General features: G+C 39.4%; 1 protein-coding gene across 6 annotated transcripts in view; it reads right to left on the bottom strand.

Annotated features, from left to right (window-relative positions):
* Window positions 1-21,007, bottom strand: part of HACL1 (2-hydroxyacyl-CoA lyase 1) — a 38,212-nt gene that overhangs the window by 15,341 nt on the left and 1,864 nt on the right. For 2 of the 6 annotated variants that reach the window (XM_030550882.1, XM_030550879.1), the window contains exons 2-8: window positions 20,281-20,385; window positions 13,602-13,642; window positions 10,048-10,128; window positions 5,902-5,974; window positions 5,331-5,408; window positions 3,852-3,946; window positions 2,042-2,154 (exon numbers count right to left, since the gene is read on the bottom strand). In XM_030550882.1, coding sequence (XP_030406742.1) covers window positions 2,042-2,154; window positions 3,852-3,946; window positions 5,331-5,408; window positions 5,902-5,974; window positions 10,048-10,128; window positions 13,602-13,642; window positions 20,281-20,385 — 586 coding nt within the window. Of the gene's footprint in view, window positions 1-2,041; window positions 2,155-3,851; window positions 3,947-5,330; window positions 5,409-5,901; window positions 5,975-9,645; window positions 9,841-10,047; window positions 10,129-13,601; window positions 13,643-18,879; window positions 18,965-20,280; window positions 20,386-21,007 lie in introns of those variants that run through there. The other 4 variants (XM_030550883.1, XM_030550881.1, XM_030550880.1 and 1 more) reach the window with 4 other exon arrangements.

Consider the following 21,007-nt stretch of genomic DNA (forward strand, 5'->3'; position numbering starts at 1 on the left):
TAGAATCCAGCTCCCCAGGGTAGCATTCAACTGCCTTAATTATGAGACCCTCCATTTTCTTCCCGCAATCCCCTGCCTCATTCACCACACACCTTCCAGCTTTTGCAACAAAAGAGGCAAGGGTCCTACAGATAACGGCCTTCTTCACTACAGAACCCTGATTCATTCCCAGGCCCGTCCTGTGCACTGAATGAATGTTTAAAAAAAAAAGTATGTAATTAACAACTGTAATGCATACACACAAGGGGCCTGAATTAAGGATGCACAGGCAATCTTAATTCTGGCATTTCTTTTAAGTACTTGACTCTGCAACCTTAGTACTGGCCTTTTAACTTTGTGTTTTTGTGGGTAACATAGTAATTTGTGTGTCATGCTTTACACTGAAGCAGTTAAAAAGACACCTTTACCTAACAGGAATTATGAGGGCTCCCAATGACTGAAGCTTGGAAATAAGGTTCTAGATATTTAGCATACACAATAGAAAGCACTGCAATTAAGATATTTTGATAAGTGACTTTAGGGTTTCTCTTGGATTTTAGTCACTGACCATCTCCTAAGCACTTGAATGGACATGCAAACAAAAGCTCTCTGATTATTTAGTCATCTGCAAGACCCTGATTACTAGAAAACAAGTCCAATTTTAGAGGACTGGTGATTGGTAGGAAGAACATAAAAATTGTGCTAGTGGATCAGATTTGTGGTCCATCTAGCCTAATACCTTGTTTCTGACAAAGGTGATCATCAGATGCTTCAGAGGAAGGTGCAAGAAATCCCATAATAAGCAGATGTGGGATAATTTGACCCCAAGGAAGGTCATTGGCTTAAAACCTGAAGAATGAGGTTTTATATCCTTGGCAAATTTTTTGCTAGCATTAAACTACAACAACTCCGGTTATGCGTGTTATCCAGACAAATGTCCAATTTCTCTTTGAATTTTGCTGTATTTTTGGCTTCAGCAACATCCTGTGGCAACGAGTTCTGCAATCTAATTATGCATTATGTGGAAAAAAGTATTTCCTTACATCAGTTTCAAATGTCCCACTATTCAATTTCATTGAATGTGCCTTTGGTCTTGTGTTACAGGCTAGGGAGAAGAGATGCTCCTAATTCACCTTCTCTATACAATTCACTATTTTATATACTATTATCATGTCACATATATGTCTTCATTCTATGAGTAAACAATCCAATTTTCTTCAATTTCTCTTTATGAGAGAATATAGAGCCTATTTCTCCGATATCAGAGCCTTTCATCTCTCATTCACCTGTTCATATTCAGCCAGCTCTCTAGTAACTGGCTAGCAATTCAGTGGCCTTTATTAAATAAATTGGTGGTTTCAGTTCAGTTCCTGCTGGACATGTGTCTTCATCACAAAAAGCATCAGGACTGCTGACCACTTAGAAGAGAGGCAAAATGACTGAATGGGCACGGAGTCTGAACTACCCTCTGATCCATAGAGGGACCATTTCTGATCTAGAGGTGAAGTGCACTGGCACAGTGTAGTGGAAAGTTTGTAATATAGCAATGGCGGCAGCAGCTGTAGTATGGTTACAGAGTAGGCTTCACGATCTAGGTCTGGTAGTCTGGCACATTCAGTGAGTACAAATCAAATAATAAAGATCACTTTGGTTCGGTGTTATGATTCTCACAGTAGAATGCAAGAGTATTAGACAGGTATACGTCAGAGAAGACACTTTTACAGTGTGCCAAACAGGGTTTGTTTAAGTTTTGAATGGAACAGGCTTTAAGCTCAGGATAATATTTACCCATTTGTTTTCCATATATATTCAGTGTATTGTATTGACCTGACTTACTCTAGATGAAAAAATAAAGGGAAAATCTAGAGCAAGCCAGTATACGTTCAAGATGGAGGGAAACAATTATTCCAGTAGTAAAACAGATTTTAGTTCCAAGTTTAAAGATGCTATTTTATAAACAGCGAAAAGAAAAAAAGATGTTTTAAATTTAAGAAGATAATTACTTGTGTCACTATTCTTTCCAACACCTGGAAAAGTTCAAAGCTACATCAAATCATGTTACCTTTGCCAATGATTAGGAGAGGCTGTCTGGAATGTGCAAGGATAGATGCTGCTTCAGATACAGCAGAGTGCTCAGCTGTGCAGACAGGGGGTGGCAAACAGCACTTAACATATCTGGAAGACAGATAGGCTAGCATCTTCAAGGAAATGCAATGCAGAGCAAGCAATTCTCAAAAGGTAAAATCAGTCACTCACTGTAAAACAACAGAGTTTGTATTTAATAATTTAACAGTCCATGGTATTTGTCAGAACAGCAAATTTATTTTAAAAAACAAAATTTAAATTGGTCATCATATTCAAACCAAATTTTTCTAAGAACAAGCCACTCCATAGAAGAAGCAAAATATTTAGCATGGTGCAAAAATAAAACTCTTAATTTTAATATCATCTTATTTTATATGTGCGTTACACTGTGAACTAATAACTTATGCATATTTCTATTAACACATACATAGTAATTTTAAATCATATCATGTGTCTTGGCAAAGCCTTGCATTCTGAAGCTTTCCTTTCCTCCCTCTCATATGTGGGAAGCTACCTCTCTGCATAAACCCTCTTTTAGACTCATGATAGCAATAAAACAGCTGCAAAGGCTGCCCACTCTAGTTTCCTCCCTACTGCTTTTCATAAAAGAAATGATATTTTCTTGAGAAATCTGCCAAAGGTTCAAGATTTCTGCAATTGTCCTGTAGAGGGCAGCGGGAGAGGAGGAATGCAACAGAAACCTTCTCTACCACCTTTGTAATTGCAGGTTCTACCACGTCCCCATATAAGCCTGCAAAACCTAGCACTTATATCACAGGAGTGCCTCAATTAACACAATACCTGCCATTCAGATGCCACCCCCATTAAGTCAATGGGACTTCAACATGTATTTAAGTGCTTTCCTGAACAAGAATGGGGCTAAGTACATGCTTAAGTGCTTTCCTCCTCCCTAATGTAAACAGTCCCCATAATCACATACTTGTTCATAAGCTGAATATTTTTGGTAAAAATGTGACGCATCAAAGAGTGGGGTCGGATTATAAACAGGTCTACACCAAATTTTGATGATTTTAAAATCTATGGAATCACTGAATTGAATATCTAATACATTGTCGTTTTGGTAACCCGGAGCGTCTGCAGGCATGGACCCTTTAGCTCCCTGTGGCCGCGGTTCATTGTTCGTCACTTCCCACAGCTCCCATTGGCTGGGAATGGTGAACCATGGCCACAGGGAGCTGAGGGGCTCCATGCCTGCAGACGCTCCAAGTAAACAAAACGTCCTGACCCGCCAACGGCTTAGCCCGACGGGCTGGGAGCCAAAGTTTTCCAACCCCTGAAATATAGAGTCAGCTTATGAAAGGGTCATACAGTTTTTGCTATTTTTACCTATCCATTTTGAGGGGTCGGCTTATAAAGGAACGGGCTAATGAACAAGCATATACGGTAATATTTTTCAATGTCTCCTAGTAATTCATCGCCTATCATTGAACTCATCTCTTTCTCCTATATATTCCTAGTATTCTAGGTGAGAATGTACCACTGCTTTACATAATGGCATAATAATACTGTCATAATATTTTACTTCTTATAAATTCACCCCTGCATGACATAATAGAATACTACCTCCACAGGCTGGACTGCAAGTAATATAATTTCAATGTGTTCAAGCCCCTGTGGTAGGTTGTGCAACCTTTCCTTAAAAAGAAAAAAGAACTATTACTTCAAAACAGATTTTTTTGCTAAAGGCAATGACCAATGGATTAAAAGATCACATAAGAAAATCTCCATATCTAACAACATCATCCATGCAAGTAACTTGCACTCACTTGACAGAGCTCTTGTTCACCTGTAGATTTACAAAGTCTCCTGGCATGTCAACATAACAGGCACCTGGGCGACCATAGATACTGCACCTCACTGCCTAGATTTATTGCGAGAAGAGAAAAGCACTACTTTAATCACTGTTTAAGAGAATTCTTAAAAATCTTGATACTTAAAAAAAAAAATAAAAAAAAATCAGAGTGTAATGAAGCAAGTGAATTGTCTTATTCCCTATGCACCTGCAGGTAAAACCTCCTGGACACGATTTATAATGGGCTATTTTAACCTAACATTTTATGTTTTGTTAACTTTTTTAATTCCCTCCCACCCCATTTATGCCAGATAAAGTGAGTTAGTGGACAGAAGGTACTGGATTGTAAATGCTTTGCCTCATTTACACTGAGACAGCAACACTATCATCTGTTAAATCAGCAGTTACGAAGTCGAAATTTCCTGCTGAATTTCTGTTTAAAGTACCATGATCCCTGAAGCCTCCATCTTTTATTACTTAGGACCAGGGCCGGTGCTACTATTCAGGCGAACTAGGCAGTTGCCTAGGGTGCCAAGGTTTGGGGGCACCAAAAAGCGGTGCTCCCAATTTTTTTTTAAAGTAGTTCCTCCCTGAGCGTGCTGTCGCTGCTCCACTTCTCCTGCCTCCCAGGCTTGCAGCGCTACCTAGCTGTTTGGTGCCGCAAGCCTGGGAGAACTAGAGTGCGGCAGTGTGCTCAGGGAGGATGTGGAGCAGAGGTGAGCTTGGGTGGGGAGGTGATGCACGGCTCCCTGGGAGAGGGGAACTGCCACCGGGGGGTGCCTCAGGGTGGGGGGCGGGGTGAGGGGCTGCCGCAAGGCTGTAGGAGGAGGCGGGGGACAAGGTGGAAGTTTCACCTAGGGCGCGAAACTTCCTTGCACCGGCCCTGCTTTAGGACACCAGTGCTCCTGTTCCATAGATGCTATTGTGCTGAACTGGCACTTCTGGAAACAGTATTGCTTGTGACAGGATTTAAGTTGACACAGCTAATGTGGTGCTGCAGCAGCGGCACGAGACTTTTCAAGCCCAATCCTGGAGAGCTAAGATAAGGATGTGTCTGTGGAAAACCTAAATCTCACAATATGAACATCTAGCAATACTCCTTCACAGCCAAAACTGAAGAGATGAAGCTGCACGCGCGGCATTCCTAACTCCTGCACCTCTGTCACATAGAATGTCTTTAAGGCTTTATCCAGCTCCCACTGAAGTCAACCAAAAGATTGTTGTAGACTTCAGTGAGAGTCAGATTGAGCCCATACATTGTTTGTAACCTTATTCCATGAACTATCATATGGGAAAGATCTCCCAAGTGTTTATAGTGACTTAACTAATCAACAAGCCCATGGTAAATTTGCAGAATTAGGTAATTAAATGATAACAAGTATTTCCAAAACTTGAGGAATTAAAGAGAAGTTGCCTAAATGCTAACCATCAGTTACTATGTTCTGTTTTGTACCTTTTCAATAACAGCAGGAATAGTTTCTAGGCTGCTGGGTCTGACAGAAAATTTGCTGTATAGCCTACAAGCTTCAACCTGGGGGGAGGGGGAAAAAAAAGGAAATATTACTAGAACTGCATTCTTTTTTCTAAAGAAAAGAAAAAAGTGTCGTGGTGATTAATTCACATTTACTGTTTACTAAAGAAATAAATTCCACAGAATATCAATGCTTACAACAGCTTGTAATGAACACGCTACAAAGAGGCACTTGACATGACAAACTCTACTTTTCTTATCACAGAGAAAGAGAATCTTTAATCAGGAAACAAAATTATTTTATAGTCACCAAAACTGATTCAATGAAGTGTTCTGCTGATTTCTATCTTACTTTGGTATGAATGGGTGTTCTGCATGCTGTGATAAAAACAAATGGTCTTCCAGAAAGCGGTAAGTTACAAATTCTCACAGATCCTCAAAAAGGCAGATCCCCAGCTGATTTCAGTGGAGCAATGACACTTTATACTAGCTGAAGATCTGCCTTAATTTATTTACCTGAAGCCTTTATGCAGAAAATTATATATCTGTGTACCTGTGGGAATTCTTGGAAAGCTCCCATGATTTCCTGATTCCTGTCAGAGGAACCTCCAATAACAATCAAAGGCCTGAAACAAGCATAAAAAATATTTTAATTTTTAAAAGTAAACTTAAACCCTTTACAAACAACAAAACACGTATCAAAAATCTGATTCTTAAGATATATATTTTAGAACCCAATCCCACCTATCGCTTAATGCTTCTTACACAGATACTATGCACCGCCAGTTTCCATTGACCTCAATAGGAGTAGAGGGTGATCAGCACTTCATATCAGACTCTAAACAGCATTCATATGCCAAAGAGTAAAGGTTTTAGTATCCTTTAGGATATTACAGTTACATTTCTTCCACAGTGCACAGTCATTAGAATAAGGAATCTAGATAAGTCTCTTTCTCAAAGAGAGGTTAGAGAGCTGCAGACACTGAGTGTAGAGCCCTCTCCTGCACTGCAGATAAGTCATGCAGCAACACTTGGCCATACATTTTTCACAGTGATGGCTATGCTTCTATCACATCAGATTTTTACAATGCACCTGAAGAACAGAGAGATGAGCAACATTTTAACGTGTCCATAGATGCCCATGTTATTAGTTTAGTTCTATATATAGTGAATGAGAGAGACAGAGTGTATACAAGAGAATGTTAATATGGGATATGGAATATAGCTTCATGTAGGACAGATTCTTATAACCAGTGCTGTAAGTTACAAATGCCTTCCTCCCATGATGAACGAAAACTAGTTCATTCAGTTTCCAGGTCAGTACGATACTTTATAAGCTGTGAAATGATGGAGTTAATATGAGGAGGCCACTTGATTGATCTGCTTGTTTCAGTAAGGTGAACTCCAGCATAGCACTCCATTAGTTTTTCAGGACTTTTCTTCAAAAACATTTTCCTCTGTAAATCCTTTCTGTTGATTAGAGTATGCATAATAGGAGCACTTTAAAAGGCAAAACTAGAGAGCCTCCAGTGCATAACTCCAATCCTGAACACCACTGAAATCTGGGGGTATTTGGATCTAAATCTTAATTTCACAAGCAGGCCACTTCTCTACAGCGAGCCAAATTAAAACTTCTGATCCAAAAGTTTTGGAAAGCCGAGATTGGAACACTGTAGCTTGGTCTCATCTCTAATAAAAATCCCCATGAAAAACAGATCTGAAGCATACAAAACAGCCACTTTTACTATTCAGGATGTTCTATTTTGTTGGGTGGTGGTATTTTCCTTTCCCTCTGAGTCATAAGATATAGACTGGCATCAGAAAAAGGATAACTGTCTAGTTACATCACTGGCCCACTTCAGGATGACAATTCCTATGCCACTTCCATTTAGCTTTTCCAAATTTCATCTAGGACGAGGACTTTTAAAAAATGTTAACAAGTCTATCAATATCGCAATCTAATGATTAAAAAAGAAAAAACTCTACACTTAAAAAACCCCCACCACCCCTGTACTTCATTTTGCATTTTAAAGCCATGAAGAAATGTGCTGCTGCTTTGGGATCTTGCAAAACCAGAGAGTCCTGAGAAACATTTTTTCCCTATAAATTCGTTGTACTTTACTATGAGCATAATCCCATGAATGTTACCAAGAGTAGCACTTACTATTGTGAGCAGCCTAGCCGCAGTCAAGAGCAGGTTAGGTAGGGAGAATATCAAAGTTAATGGAACTATTTACATTACTGAGTATTATGCTCAGTAGCGTCTGCAGGATGAGACCTTTAGCTAAGCTGAAGAAACACTGATGAAACCACAGGTTACAGTAGCATTATGAAGTGCTGCTCTTATCTGTAGTTTAATCTTCTAATTGTCATGAGCAATAATACAATCTTTCATGGCAGCTACACCATGATAAAACTACATGCATTCAAAATGATGTTGACACAAACACAGGGAATACTGTAAATCATTTTTAATAACGGATTATATTTTTTCTGAATGGAAGAAGATTTTTAAAAGTTTTCCATCTTATAAGCATAATTTACAAGAGCTTCTTAAGTGTCTAGTTTAATAGAGCTCACATAACAATTAGTAACAGGGTGGCAGACTCTCAGAAGATATGTCTATTTGCAAAGAAACAACAACCACCCACCAGCAGTGAGTCTCAGAGCCTAGATCAAGTGACTTGGGCTCACACTACAGGGCTAAAGACAGCAGTGTAGATTTCCCAGCTTCGGCTGGAGCCCAGGCTCTGAAACTCAGCGAGGAAGGTGGTTCTCAAAGCCTGGTCTCCAGCCTGAGTAAGAACATCTACACTGCTATTTTTAGCTCCTTAGCGCAAGCCCAAATCAGTTGACCCATGTCCGAGACTTGCTACTGTGTTTTTGATTTTTTTTTTTTTTTTTTTTGGGCAGAGTAGACGTACCCAATATGAAAGCCTGGCCTACTGAAGTAATAGGATTTCAGTGGAGCCAGGATTTTGCCCTCAGACTTTATGCTCAGATGTTACAACCTTGCAAGGTAAATACTGGCAAGTTGTGCGGGCAGATGGATCCAGTTAATTCCAACCAGAGCATTAAAGGTTTAGAACAGTCACTTCTTGTTGGAGGAAATTGGGACAGAGGGGACCCTGGAGAGAAAACATAGAAACAGCCAAGTTCAGTGAGAAAAGCTTAGGCTGAGGTTTAAGGTATGTTATTATTTCCGAGTTACTAACACTAAATAAATAAATAAATAAATAAATAAATGGGGAGGAGGGGCAGTTTGGACAATAATTCAGGGTCTGTATCTCTGCTGAAAAAGGGCATAGAGATTCAGGGCATGTCTACACTATGGGCAATATAGTGCCATCGCTATGCTGCTGTAATCCCATAGTGTAAACACAGACTCTCTCTTCAAGAACTCCACCTCTCCCATCGACAGTAGCATTCTTCCATTGACCTAGCTGTGTCTACATCGGGGTATGTCGGCATAGCTATGGCACTCAGGGGTGTCGATTTGCACCACTGAATGAATGCATTTCCATGACACCTACTGTACGTACGGGACAAAAACATAAGCATCTTGGACTAATGGTTAGTCAGTTAGCATACAGATTGATTGGATTCTCACTATACTATCAAATCTTCTGTAAAACTAGAGGATAATCCACTTCCTCATCTTCTGCCAAGACTTCAGATTTGTGCAAGATTAAATCAGACATCAACAACCAGTTTCAGCCAAATTGGATTTTCAGAGGGAAAGTGCAAACATCAGCCAAACATGTCTTATAAATTAACCAAAGTGCTATGAAAGCTTCTTCCTAGTGACCAAACTCATCAATTATTTAAAAGCAAAGTCACATCAGGATTTCTTTTGGTCAGGTAGCTTCATATATAACCAAGTATTTGCAGCCAATTCTTATGTAAAAAGCAGTTTGGACCCTATCCGGTAAACTACAAAGTTTTCTTTCCATCAAGTGATTCTGTTAGCGTATACAAACACTGCTTCCTACATTGGAAACCTTCTAAAGCAGTCACTATTTGCTCTTTGCCAGCCAGCTGTTTATTGACTTTATGGTCTGATGCATATGTACCTAGTGCTATGCGATCTTCTACCAAAAATGTTTCACATAACCATTCAGCAACTTTATTTTTAATTCATAGGCCAATTAATGTTGCCATGTTGAAATGAAGACTTGTGGGGTTAAAAATTACTGCTATTACACTTTTATCTTCATTTAATTCAACATTTAACTGTTCAACAACATGCACCAAAAACCAAACAAACATTTGGTTATTACAAGGCCAATTTGTTCACCTATGAACGGAGGAAGTCATTAATCCAAAGGCATTTGTAAGCTTCTTTTCTGATTCAGAGCTGCTTCTACCCACTGCACCCGTAACAGAAGACTGGTTACCATCTTGATTTTTACATGTATCTAGGTACATTACACAGGAAATAACTGGATTTTAGAGAACATATAATGTAGCAAGGCAGGATGATTTTTCACCTCTGAAAATGAAAAAAATTAAACTAGATCAGCTGTACTGAAGAAAAATGAATTCACTTCTCGTTTCCTATGACAAACTTTTTATTAAGTATCGAAAAAGGTAGAAATATCTCCAATGAAGAGCAATAAACCAATAAAAATCTGAATATCAGTTTGGACAATGATTGTGCTAATACTTAGAATTTTTAAGACGATATGTAGTACATTACCAGCAATTCATGTTCGCATTTGCCATCCCACCCAGAGCATGTATGAGACCTGGACCAGAAACCACAAGACATATTCCTGGTCTAGAGGCAAAATAGATCAGAAAGAAAGTGAAAAATACAGATCAAATACAGTACAAATAAGAATTAGACAAATGCTCAACTTCAAGAATATTAAACGTTTAGAGAGCGACAGTCAAATTACATCATACGGATGGATGTGCTTGGAGGCAAAGATGCAGACTAGCAATCTAAGGCTATGTCTACACTAGAAATGCTGCAGCTGCAGCATAGACACTAGAGCAACAGAAAGTTCTGTTGCAGTAGTAAATCCCCCTCTCAGAGAGGTGGTAGCTAGGAAGAATTCTTACATCGACCTAGCACTCTCTGTACTGGAGCTTAGGTCAGTTTAACTACATCTCTCAGGGGTCTTAATTTTTCACACCCCAAGCGGTGTAGCTGGCTAGACCTAACTTTCTAGTGTAGACCAGCCCTAGGATTCACCTTTAACCATATCCTCTTTATGAAAAAAATAAAAAACATGTGGACGTGGTATGAAAGTAGTTTACTTCAAGTGCAGCCTGCACAAGTTGCAAAGCTGTAGTTAGCTCAGGACCGCATAACCTATGCCCTGGTGGTCAAAAAGCTCCATTATTGTAACTGCCTTTAACCACATCTGCTCCATCATCGGCAGCCTAGTATTTGGAAGACAACGGGAGGTTTAGTCCCTGGCTTGAGCTACCATGATCATACTGTGCTCACCCAGGGTTTCCTGCATTGGTTGCCTCTAAAGGATTGATTTGACACTGCTGATATTTAAACGTCTTAATGATGTAGATCCGGGGAGTATCCAAGACATTTCCTTGAATCTCAGCCCGATGAGTTTGTGTGTTCAAGCTACCCTCTTTTTAAGAGTCTCCGTCACAGAACATGGAAATGTAAGTGGCGGCTATTAGTGTCAGGAATTTGCGCTCCCTGAAATCTGTCTCATTTCTTTTCACTTTTAAAATCCTAAACATTTCGTATTCTAGAAGATGTTTTGTTTAACTTCACCACTACTAGCCTTATATTTATGACTTTTCTCTCTCCATTTTGCCTTCTCTCTCCATCTCTTTGTCAGATGGACCTGATTAAATTAGTTATTTTTTAAGATTTTAGGAGTTTTAAATATATTTTAAATTGTTTATTAAAATACACAGCACCCGGAGGACTTCAATAGAGAGTGAGGAGGGTAGGATGTGTACAGAATACTGGGCCCTTTACAAAATAATTCCATGCATAAACCTACATCAAGACAATTTTAATATGAACAGTTAAAGGGACAGGGTCAATCTAAAAATATCATTTTGTCTGATTTTTTTTTAAGCCTACAGTTGTTAAAAGTAACACAGACACTAACTGGAAAAAGGAGTGTATTTATTTTCTCAATTTTACAGCACTATGTCTAGTTGGTTTCACTCTTTCCCTCTTATAATCAATCCTCTAACTTTATACATGTGTGTGTGCTTGGGGTGGGGGGAGGGAACTGACAAGAGAGGACAGATTTTTTTTTAAAATAAGGAAACAATTATAAAAAAAATTGCAGAGGGAATCAGCAGCATCAACAGCACATGAAAACACCTTTTAATTCATATTTAAAGTTAACAGTGTCCCCTTAAACACTTTGGCCACATTTTCCATTCCACCCGAATCCTGCTCAACGAGGAGGGGCGGATCAAGGGAGGGTGGCAATAAAGACACCTTTGTGCTTCCCCTATTTTCAGCCCATCCTCAACATTAGTAAGAACAAGCCTCTAACTATGCTTGGCTATAAGTTAACTGCCCTTAAGGGGCCATTCTTGTAGCACAGAACAGCTAGAGCAGGGTAGGCAACCTATGGCACGTGTGCCGAAGGCGGCACGTGAGCCGATTTTCATTGGCACTCATGCTGCCTGGGTCCTGGCCACCGGTCCAGGGGGCTTTGCATTTTAATTTAAAATTTTAAATGAAGTTTCTTAAGGGTTTTAAAATGTTTATTTACTTTGCATACAACTATAGTTTAGTTATATATTATAGACTTATAGAAAGAGATCTTCTAAAAACGTTAAAATGTATTATTGGTACGCGAAACCTTAAATGAGAGTGAATAAATGAAGACTCGGCACATCCCTTCTGAAAGGTTGCCGACCCCTGAGCTAGAGTATGGTAGCAATCTAGCCCTGCCCCCTACAACAGTGGCTATTGGATTATGGTGGGGAAGAGTCATCACAGAGCAATTACGCTGGCATTATGCTATGCTGGAACACTTTATGGCAGTAGTAGAGTGGCCAGTTCCATTAGCTTTACAGACCTTTTACATGGCAAAACAGAAAATTGGGCTCTTTATTAACATTTATTCAGAGAAGAAAAACCAAACTATCAATATTTCATGTCATATTCTAACTCTGAAATGGACAAAGGTGTAGCAGATCTCCCATACAAAGAGAAAGACACAGCACATCTCCCATATTGCAACAAATGGTGGTAGCTTTAGTTTTGACTATTTTTATATGAGTGTATTGGGCTTTGCACTAGTATTTGGAGGTTAAAAAAAAGTAATAAGAAAAAGTAATAAGACTGGTAATACTGTCTCTCTCCTAGTGAGACATCACCACTCAATTTGTGCATGTCACTGTTCCTGCATTGTGAGTCACATCGACACCAAAGCTGATACAGCAGTGAACCGCTGTCACTCTAGATTTATGTAACAAGACAGCATCTCCACGAAATATCATGCAGCTTGCGTAAGTGCTAACCTTATACAGTTTTGAGTGCAGAGCTTAATCACTGACCTAATTTTTATTAATACAGCAGGGTCACATGCCATGCATGTTCCAAATACTAGTGATATTATTGTGCCCCTCTCCCAAATTGAAAAGAAATTCATTTGGCCATTTTTAACTTAGATGCAAGTTTAAAGAAACAAAATGTTGGTGGGTTTCTGTACATGAAAGGAGTCTTATTTGAGGTAACTAAATCAGCCAGCAGAGATGGTGCATTTTTGAGCATATAGTTCTTTTATCTGAAACAGTAAACTAATCTATAATATATGGAGACACACCTATCTCATAGAACTGGAAGGGACCTTGAAAGGTCATCAAGTCCAGTCCCCTGCCTTCACTAGCAGGACCAAGTACTGAGGTTGCCCCAGATCCCTAAATGGCCCCCTCAAGGATTGAACTCACAATCCTGCATTTAGCAGGCCTATGCTCAAACTACTGAGCTATTCCTCCCCCACACTGAGCTCACTTCCATTTGTCATTGGATAATTCACTAGTGGCTAAATCTCAACTCTTAGGTTAAGGAAGTTAATAGATGCAAAGTTAAATTCAAAATGATACACAGAAGGTAAATGCACTCAATCTGTGTAAATATAAATATAGCTATGCACTTCTCTTGTGCCATTTCAAAGAGGCACCTTTTATCTTTACAGTCTTACTCCATTTGCTTTAACTTATACATCAGTTCCAAAAACAGAACAGAAAATGCTCTAGCTCAAACAATTCCTGTGGTTTATATAAAATAAATATTTAGCTTACTTTCCTGTCAGGTACCCAACAGCAGAGGCAGCATAGCAAGCCTATTGAAGAGAACATAAAGTTATTTACACAAATCCACATTTCAGCCTCTCCACATATCAAAACTTTAAATCATAAAATTTAAATTAAATAGCAGCTTAAACATAAGAATTGTTCTGATTAATGAATCTTACACTAAGAAGGTAACATCCCATAGCCATCCCTTGCAAAGGGACATGAGCAAGGGTGCGTTGCATACACTATTAAACGTGACATTCCCAAGGGTCTGCAAATACCCTTTAGCTAGGGGTCTGTAGCCAAAGGCTGAGTGACCACACACAACCTTTTGCAGAAACACAAAAACAAGCATCCTCCTTTTCCCTCCAGGCTCTTCTTCCTCATGCTCATTCATGTCATGGAGGTTAATGACATCTCCTTTTTTTGTGTTCTTGCCTGCTATTGCGTCAGGATATTATATGAATAGAATCTGTAAGATGGGTTTTAAAATAGGAGACATTAAAATGATCACTTTTGCCTAAAGGCCTAATCAGCTGAAACAGTTGGAAAACAGGTCTTCCCAACTGAACTTCTACTGTCTTAGAGGCTAAGCGGTTGGCAGTGGGACATAAACAGGAAAGGCAATTAACAGGAGGGTATAAGTCACACCAACCAGATATCCTTAGAGTCAGTGAGCCAAACTCAGAAATTATGTGTAAGGAGATTTAAATTACACATTGGTAAGCAGATACAAATCCAAGGGAGTGTAAATTACAAAGAGAGGGCCAGAGAAGGTGTAGGTTTCACAACTTAGACTCTGATGAATTTGGCCTAGTCTTTTGTGTACAGCAGTGCTCCCTAGGACAATGAGCTCAGAAAATTGTCAAAATGACCCTCCCTTACCCTCACACTCTTTTTTGATGCCATGATAAAAAAATACAAAAGGAGCCCAGATTTAAGTTGCTTTTTTGGCCACAGATGAACTGGTCATGCAGTAAGCATATGGGATTTACTATAACAGCAATAAGCATTTACATCTTGTATTCCTCAATGGGGACTGGGGAACTTGACAGAAAATAATTGCAGAATATGTTCTACTGTTTGTACATTTCATAAATGTTTTACAAGGAGATGAGAAAAACGTAACTGAACTGTCATCAGTTTCTTGAGTATTAATGTGACATGAATTTTTCCACTCCTGCTGAAAACATGTCGATGTACAAATGTTTACAGAAGACATTTGGAGTGCGTGTTCCATTAACAAGGATCTTTGTACCTCAGAAGCTGGGTGTCATGGTAACGACATTTTCTAAATGAGTGGCAAAATAAAACAGCAAATAAAATACTACTTCAGATACAGTGATTGAAATATTCACAGGTTTTGCTTTTTCAAGTGGATAACGTTGCCAGTGCTACCTGTACTAAGTACAGGGTAATACTGTGAACATCATTGTGATGGCAATTGTAAAGATTTTATGGCGAACGCTGTACACAACTTAGTATAGGCCAAGGCACTTTCTTCACAAAAACAACAACAAAAAAAACAGTGACTGCACTCATCTTATATATTAACTTAAATATTAGAACTGAACAAAATTTTTGAAACAAATAATATATTTGCAGAAAAATACATTTTTGGGGCAACAAAACTATTCACAATTTGAGCCAAATTCAGCAAAATGATTTCGGCTGAAAAAAAAAAATGGATTTTTTTTAAAAAAAGTTTTTAACCATGCTGAAGCAAAATATTTTGACTTTTCATTTTGAAATTTAGCTATTTTTTAAAAGTGAAAAATGCCCCAAAATGATGGCGAGGCAGCAGGGCCAAATTTGAGTGAAACTGTGACCCCATGTGGCAGGTCGCAACACCCGAAACAGGGAGCCACTGATGCCGGTGAATGTGGGGTAGAGTCATTCCCCAACACCCTCTTCCCCACTACCGGGGCTGCCCCTCCGTACCCAGCTGAGAGAAGTTATTCCTGGGGGAATTCTGTGTCACTGTGCATGCGCAGAATTCATGTCCTCCGCAGATTTCTTTGCTTCCCTACAGAAAAATGATTTCTGCCAGGGAAGAAAAGGGCAGCCGCAAAAGCAGTCACATGCCCTTTCCTGGCAGCGTAGACAGGTTGGTTCGGGTGCCCAGAGCAGCCAGTAAAGATGTAAATCAGTGGGAGGGGGGAAAAGGGCGCTGGGCAGTTGTGTGTGTGAGAGAGACACTCTGTCCCTCTCGCTCGCTACTGCGGCATGCTCAGTGTGGAGGAGGGCTTCGGGGCGTTTCTGAGGAGGTAGTCGTGGGACAGGCTCTATCCCCCCTTGCAGAGCAGAATGCAGTAGCCTGCCTGCTTAGTGAATTGTTCCCATTGTTTTTGTGAATTCCCCCAGGAGTATAAAATAGGTGTAAAAGTTTTAAGGCCCCTTTACATTGCCAGAGTGCTGTAAAGGACAGTATGGCCTTATAAATGCTTATGTTGCTTTAGGGATTATAACTGGTCTAACTTTTTGGACTAAAAAAAATTCCTATCAAAATGTGTTCTCTGAACTGTTTTCTAATTCCTTTTCTGGAGATGGTCAGTAGCCAATATAAATTGTGAGTTTGATTCCCTGGTCCTCACTTGCTCTTCAGTTGCCTATGATGTGACACTGAGCATATGACTGCATATATTTGTTGACTAATAACTAGAAATAAAGGGTGAAACCTATCTACATTACTATTAGACGCGGGGATTTGGGGATTTCCTCCAGTGCTCCTCACTTTCATTTGACTTTCAATTGAAACCAGAGTGATTATATTGCATTATTTTGATAAATAAAATATGCAGAATTTTAAAACACTGCATGCAGAATTTTAAATATTTTGGTGCAGAATCCCCCAGGAGTAGAGAAGTGTCTGTTAGCCTAGGGCTCAGTGATGAGTTAATCCAGTCCCGATGATCACTCTCTATAAATAGATCAAGGGGTAAACATGAGGCACAAGAACAAATGAGTATAAACTGACCATAAATAAATTCAGGCTTGAAATTAGAAAGTTTTTAACCATCAAAGAATGAGGTTTTGGAACAGCTTTGCAATTGGAGTTACTGGGGCAAACAATTTAATTAGTTTTAAGAGAAAATTGGACAATTAATTCCAATTAATAGTCTGGATTAATAGAGAATCCCTGAAATGAATAAAACATAAAAAGCCTCCAAAAAGAAAAGGATCAAAGAAATTTCTTATACACTGATGCCATCTACAGAAACAGCAGAGAAACAGAACAGTGCCCTAAGACAAGGGTCTGATAGGAATAAGAGCGTCAGCCCTCTTCAAAAATCACAAAAACCAGGTATAGAACTGAGGTCAGTGGATGAGACCTCAGTTTTCTGAACGCACCAAGGAAGGTGTTGAACCCATAAAGAGCTACCAGACACTTGGACCAGACATGTGGCCAGCTCTCCCCTATCACAAGGGTAACTAGGATTGAGCAGAAGTTGGGAGATTTCAATTCAGAGATTCTATGTTCTTTAGTATGTAAGTAACTGAAAAGTACCTTGTTTGAATCTGCACTCTTTCTAATCAGACCTCAAGGAACCATTTCTTGTATGTCAACTAAGTGGCATTATATGCTTGTTATTCCTTTGTATATCAAAGTAAATTGGCCTCAGCGCCCCTCAAACAATAACTTTAGTCCATTACTTTTGATGTATTCAACTAGCCCCTTTCAAATTAAATACCAGAAATAGCAGAGAGTACATTCATAAGCGTGCCTTAAGTCAAGGTGCATCCTCATTCTCTGGAGAATCACTTAAACTGCAATAAATTTTAGTCCTTTAGTATCTCTCGGATAAGTGATGATTATAAGTAAATGTAATAAGAAATCCTGGTGATTTATAGTCTTCTATGATACAGCTGCTGGGCCCTAACGCTGGTCTATGTTAATCATTTGCAAGACTGCATGTGTATTTTGTGTTCAGTAAATGACCGGAATATTTGATCTAAAAAACTACTGATTATATATCCATGTGGTTCTTGATGAATTAATACACTTGTTGATTGGCTAAGAATAACAAAGTTTCCTGTTTTGAGAAATACTGTCCAAGTTTCAAGTTGACCTGAGAAGAACCCATTGTTAAAATTAGTAAGTTATCACTCTCTGAGCTTAATAAAAAGCAGTTATCCTAATTAAATATCATTCTGTTGGCTTTAATATTTAATTAGCAAATCTAATTATTTTTTAGATTTTATCTTTAAAATCTAACTGGCACCTGGGCAAAATCATTAAACTGACTCCCATTAACGTTTATGCTATAGAGTTGCAATAAGGAAACAGAAATGCTCCTCAAAAAGGAATGTTTTGATGTGCTCCATTCATGTGGCTGGTGCAGGAGGTCCCTGGGACAGAACAAATATGCTACCAATGGAAAGAGAAGTGTGACCCACTACAAAGTCATTTTTCTTAATCACATTGAAAACAAGGCCCAACTTAACACAGGATCAGATGTTCATCTATAGGCACCTCTACAAGAAAGGTATAGAAAGAGCTCAGAGAAAAGGACATTTGAAATGATGGGCATAATTCCTTCAAATGTTTGCAAAGTGTTAAGAATTAATGATAATGGGGCAGTGGTGGCGGGGAGATAACAAAGAACAATGAATGAAATTAAGAAAAGGAACATTTAGGCTAAATGTGAGGATAAACTGACAGTGAAATATGTAAGACTGTAGAAAGGTCTCCCATAGGAAGTGATTGAAATCATCACCTGCTATGTTTAAAACTACAGTGCACAGAACACTAGAAAACGTATTAGAGAGAACAACTGTGTACGTACAGGGAGATGGGCCAAATGACCTAATAAGTCTTTTCTATTTCTAATTTCTATTAATGGGACCCTGGAACACAAACTCCAGGAACACTCACCAGTAAAACAAAGGTCACTCAGGACTAAGGCTAAGATTCTGTCACAGATATTTTCAGTAAAAGTCATGAACACAGCATAGGCAATAATGAAAAATTCATGGACACCCATGAATGGTTGTGACATTTCCCTCTGATGTTATCTGGACTGATGATCTGCTAGGTCACTCCAGTCCCTGACTCTGGGAGCCAGTCTTACACTGCTCTGCTGTGAGAACCCCCACTCCTGAGTTGTTCTCACACGGCCTCTGGCATGTAGTTGCTCCTTGGATTGTGCAAACGAACGACACTAGCCAATATCTCTGGTCCCAGACACAACCCTAGGAACTTCCATTTGCATTGTCAGTTATGCCCGCTGGACACTGCAAGCTTATATGAGCTCATCAATTTAACAAAGCAATTGATACGTACCAGGCTTGTTATCCTAAGAGGAATCTCTGAAACGCTTCAAACCAAACGTACTGCTTCAGGTAGAATAAACAAATAGATCTATTAACTGCAAAGATAGATTTTAAGTGATAGGCAGAAAGTCAGAGTGGTTACCAAAAGAAAAGAAAATAAGCACGCAGTCTAAACTCTCAACCCAACTAGACTGGGCAACATCTAGATTAAGCATTTGTTTTCTCACCCCACTGGATACTGCAGTCCTTAATATACAGGTTTGTTCCTTAAACCTGGGCCAGTCTCCTCTGCTGGGAGTCTTGTCTTGTTCTCAGCATCTTAGCTGCTTTCAGTGAAGGTGGGGGACAGGAGAAGGGCCCAATATGTGTCCACTCTGTCTGTTTTATACCCTCAGTCCATGTGATTGGGGAGCACAAGTCCATGTATGTCTGAGGGACATTGCTGAGTCTCTCCAAAAAAGATTGAGCAATTCCCCTCGTGTGGCCTCATGCAGGTGAATCATTGCATTGCAGCTCCCTTGCTGGACAATGGCTGTTGATGGATTGTTTGACACACCGCCCGGGTGTTGGTTACTTTCCTTGCTGTTGTCTCTGGGGAGCTAATATCTGGCTGATTCCCCAACTCACAGCTTGTTTTAGTGACCACATACAACACAATTCTCTTAACTTCATATGCATTAATGATACACACATATGGATAGAGAAATGACTTTCAGCAGATCATAACCTTTCCCCTGATACCTTACAAGGCATGCTTTATATGTAAGATCACCATTATATGAAAATGAGGATTATGGGGGTTACAGTATGCTCCCCCAAGGTATAGAATGTCACACCGATCCTTGACTTTTACTAAAAATATCCATGACAAAATGGGGAGCCTGGGCATCTGCCAGTGGGCTGGGAGCTCCAGGGTCCCCCCTCTGCTGGTAGCTCCAAGCTGTGGGGGTCCCCCCTTGCCACCAGTAGAGGCAGGGGTTCCGCACAGCTCCCTGCCTCAGCAGGCGGCAGGGGACCCTGCAGCTCCCAGCCAGCACTGGCTGAAGTCACAGAGGTCTTTGTCAAGGATTCCTTGACTTCCATAACTAAAAATCACAGCTTTACTTATGACTCCTATCTTAGCGCTGATTAAAACTGCTGCAGGACTTGGGAACTCCAACAAGTACAGAGCCTCAGGTTCCAGTTCTGCAGAACTCCTGAGTTCCAAAAGCATGAAGCTAAGCTTCTGTGTTACTGCACTCCTGTTGAGTTTGGGTCTCTATTGCTAGCTCTTGGTTACCAAAACCATAGATTTTAATGAGTGTTTCAGGTGCCCATGAAAGGCATTTGTAAAGCAGAGACTCAATTGTAAAACATATAGCTAATATGGAAATAAAAGGAAGGATGACTAGTCCACAAGATATTTACTTACAGCTTGTTCATTTCTCATTCCTATATATTTTATTCCAATTGCTTGGGCTGCAACTGCAATTTCAGTCACTGGAATACCAACAATACCAAACATATATTCAATGTTCTGAAACGAGAATTTAAAAAATCTGAATTATCTCCAAAATTGATGCACAATGATCAGATCTCTAACGCTGCTTCTGTGTAGTGTGCCTATCTTAAATCCTAATAAAGTGCACAATCACATAAAAGCAAAGTAGTGGCTGAAGTGCAATAATACCACATCAAGATCTCAAGAGAAAGATAGGCATCACTTATGCATATTGCTTGTTCTCAGATAGCATGTCATTACAATCGATCCTTTACACTTTGGTCTCAAAAAACAAGGTTTTTATTATAAATATCTTCTTTTTAAACAATCAACTTTCTCCCCCACGAAACAATATTTTAAATTGGCATTTCAATAGTAATTCAAATATAAGATTGCTAGCATGTTCTTAACAAATACAGAGCTCAGTTGTCAAGTATAACAAGAAAATGTATGGGGGAAAAACATCACTCCAGGCAAACACTAATATACAATCCAACCCTTCTGGATTCCTATAGTATAGGGTGGGAGAACAGTTTCAAGAGATTCCAGGTCTTGTACCAAACTGGTTATTTATTTCCTTCGTAACAGACAAGAAAATTCTTCTACCCTGGTTGTTATGTTTGTTTGGTCTAAAATTTAAAATCACTGTGTAGTCAGG

Source organism: Gopherus evgoodei, chromosome 2 (assembly GCF_007399415.2).
Source record: "Gopherus evgoodei ecotype Sinaloan lineage chromosome 2, rGopEvg1_v1.p, whole genome shotgun sequence".
Lineage (NCBI taxonomy): Eukaryota > Metazoa > Chordata > Testudines > Testudinidae > Gopherus > Gopherus evgoodei.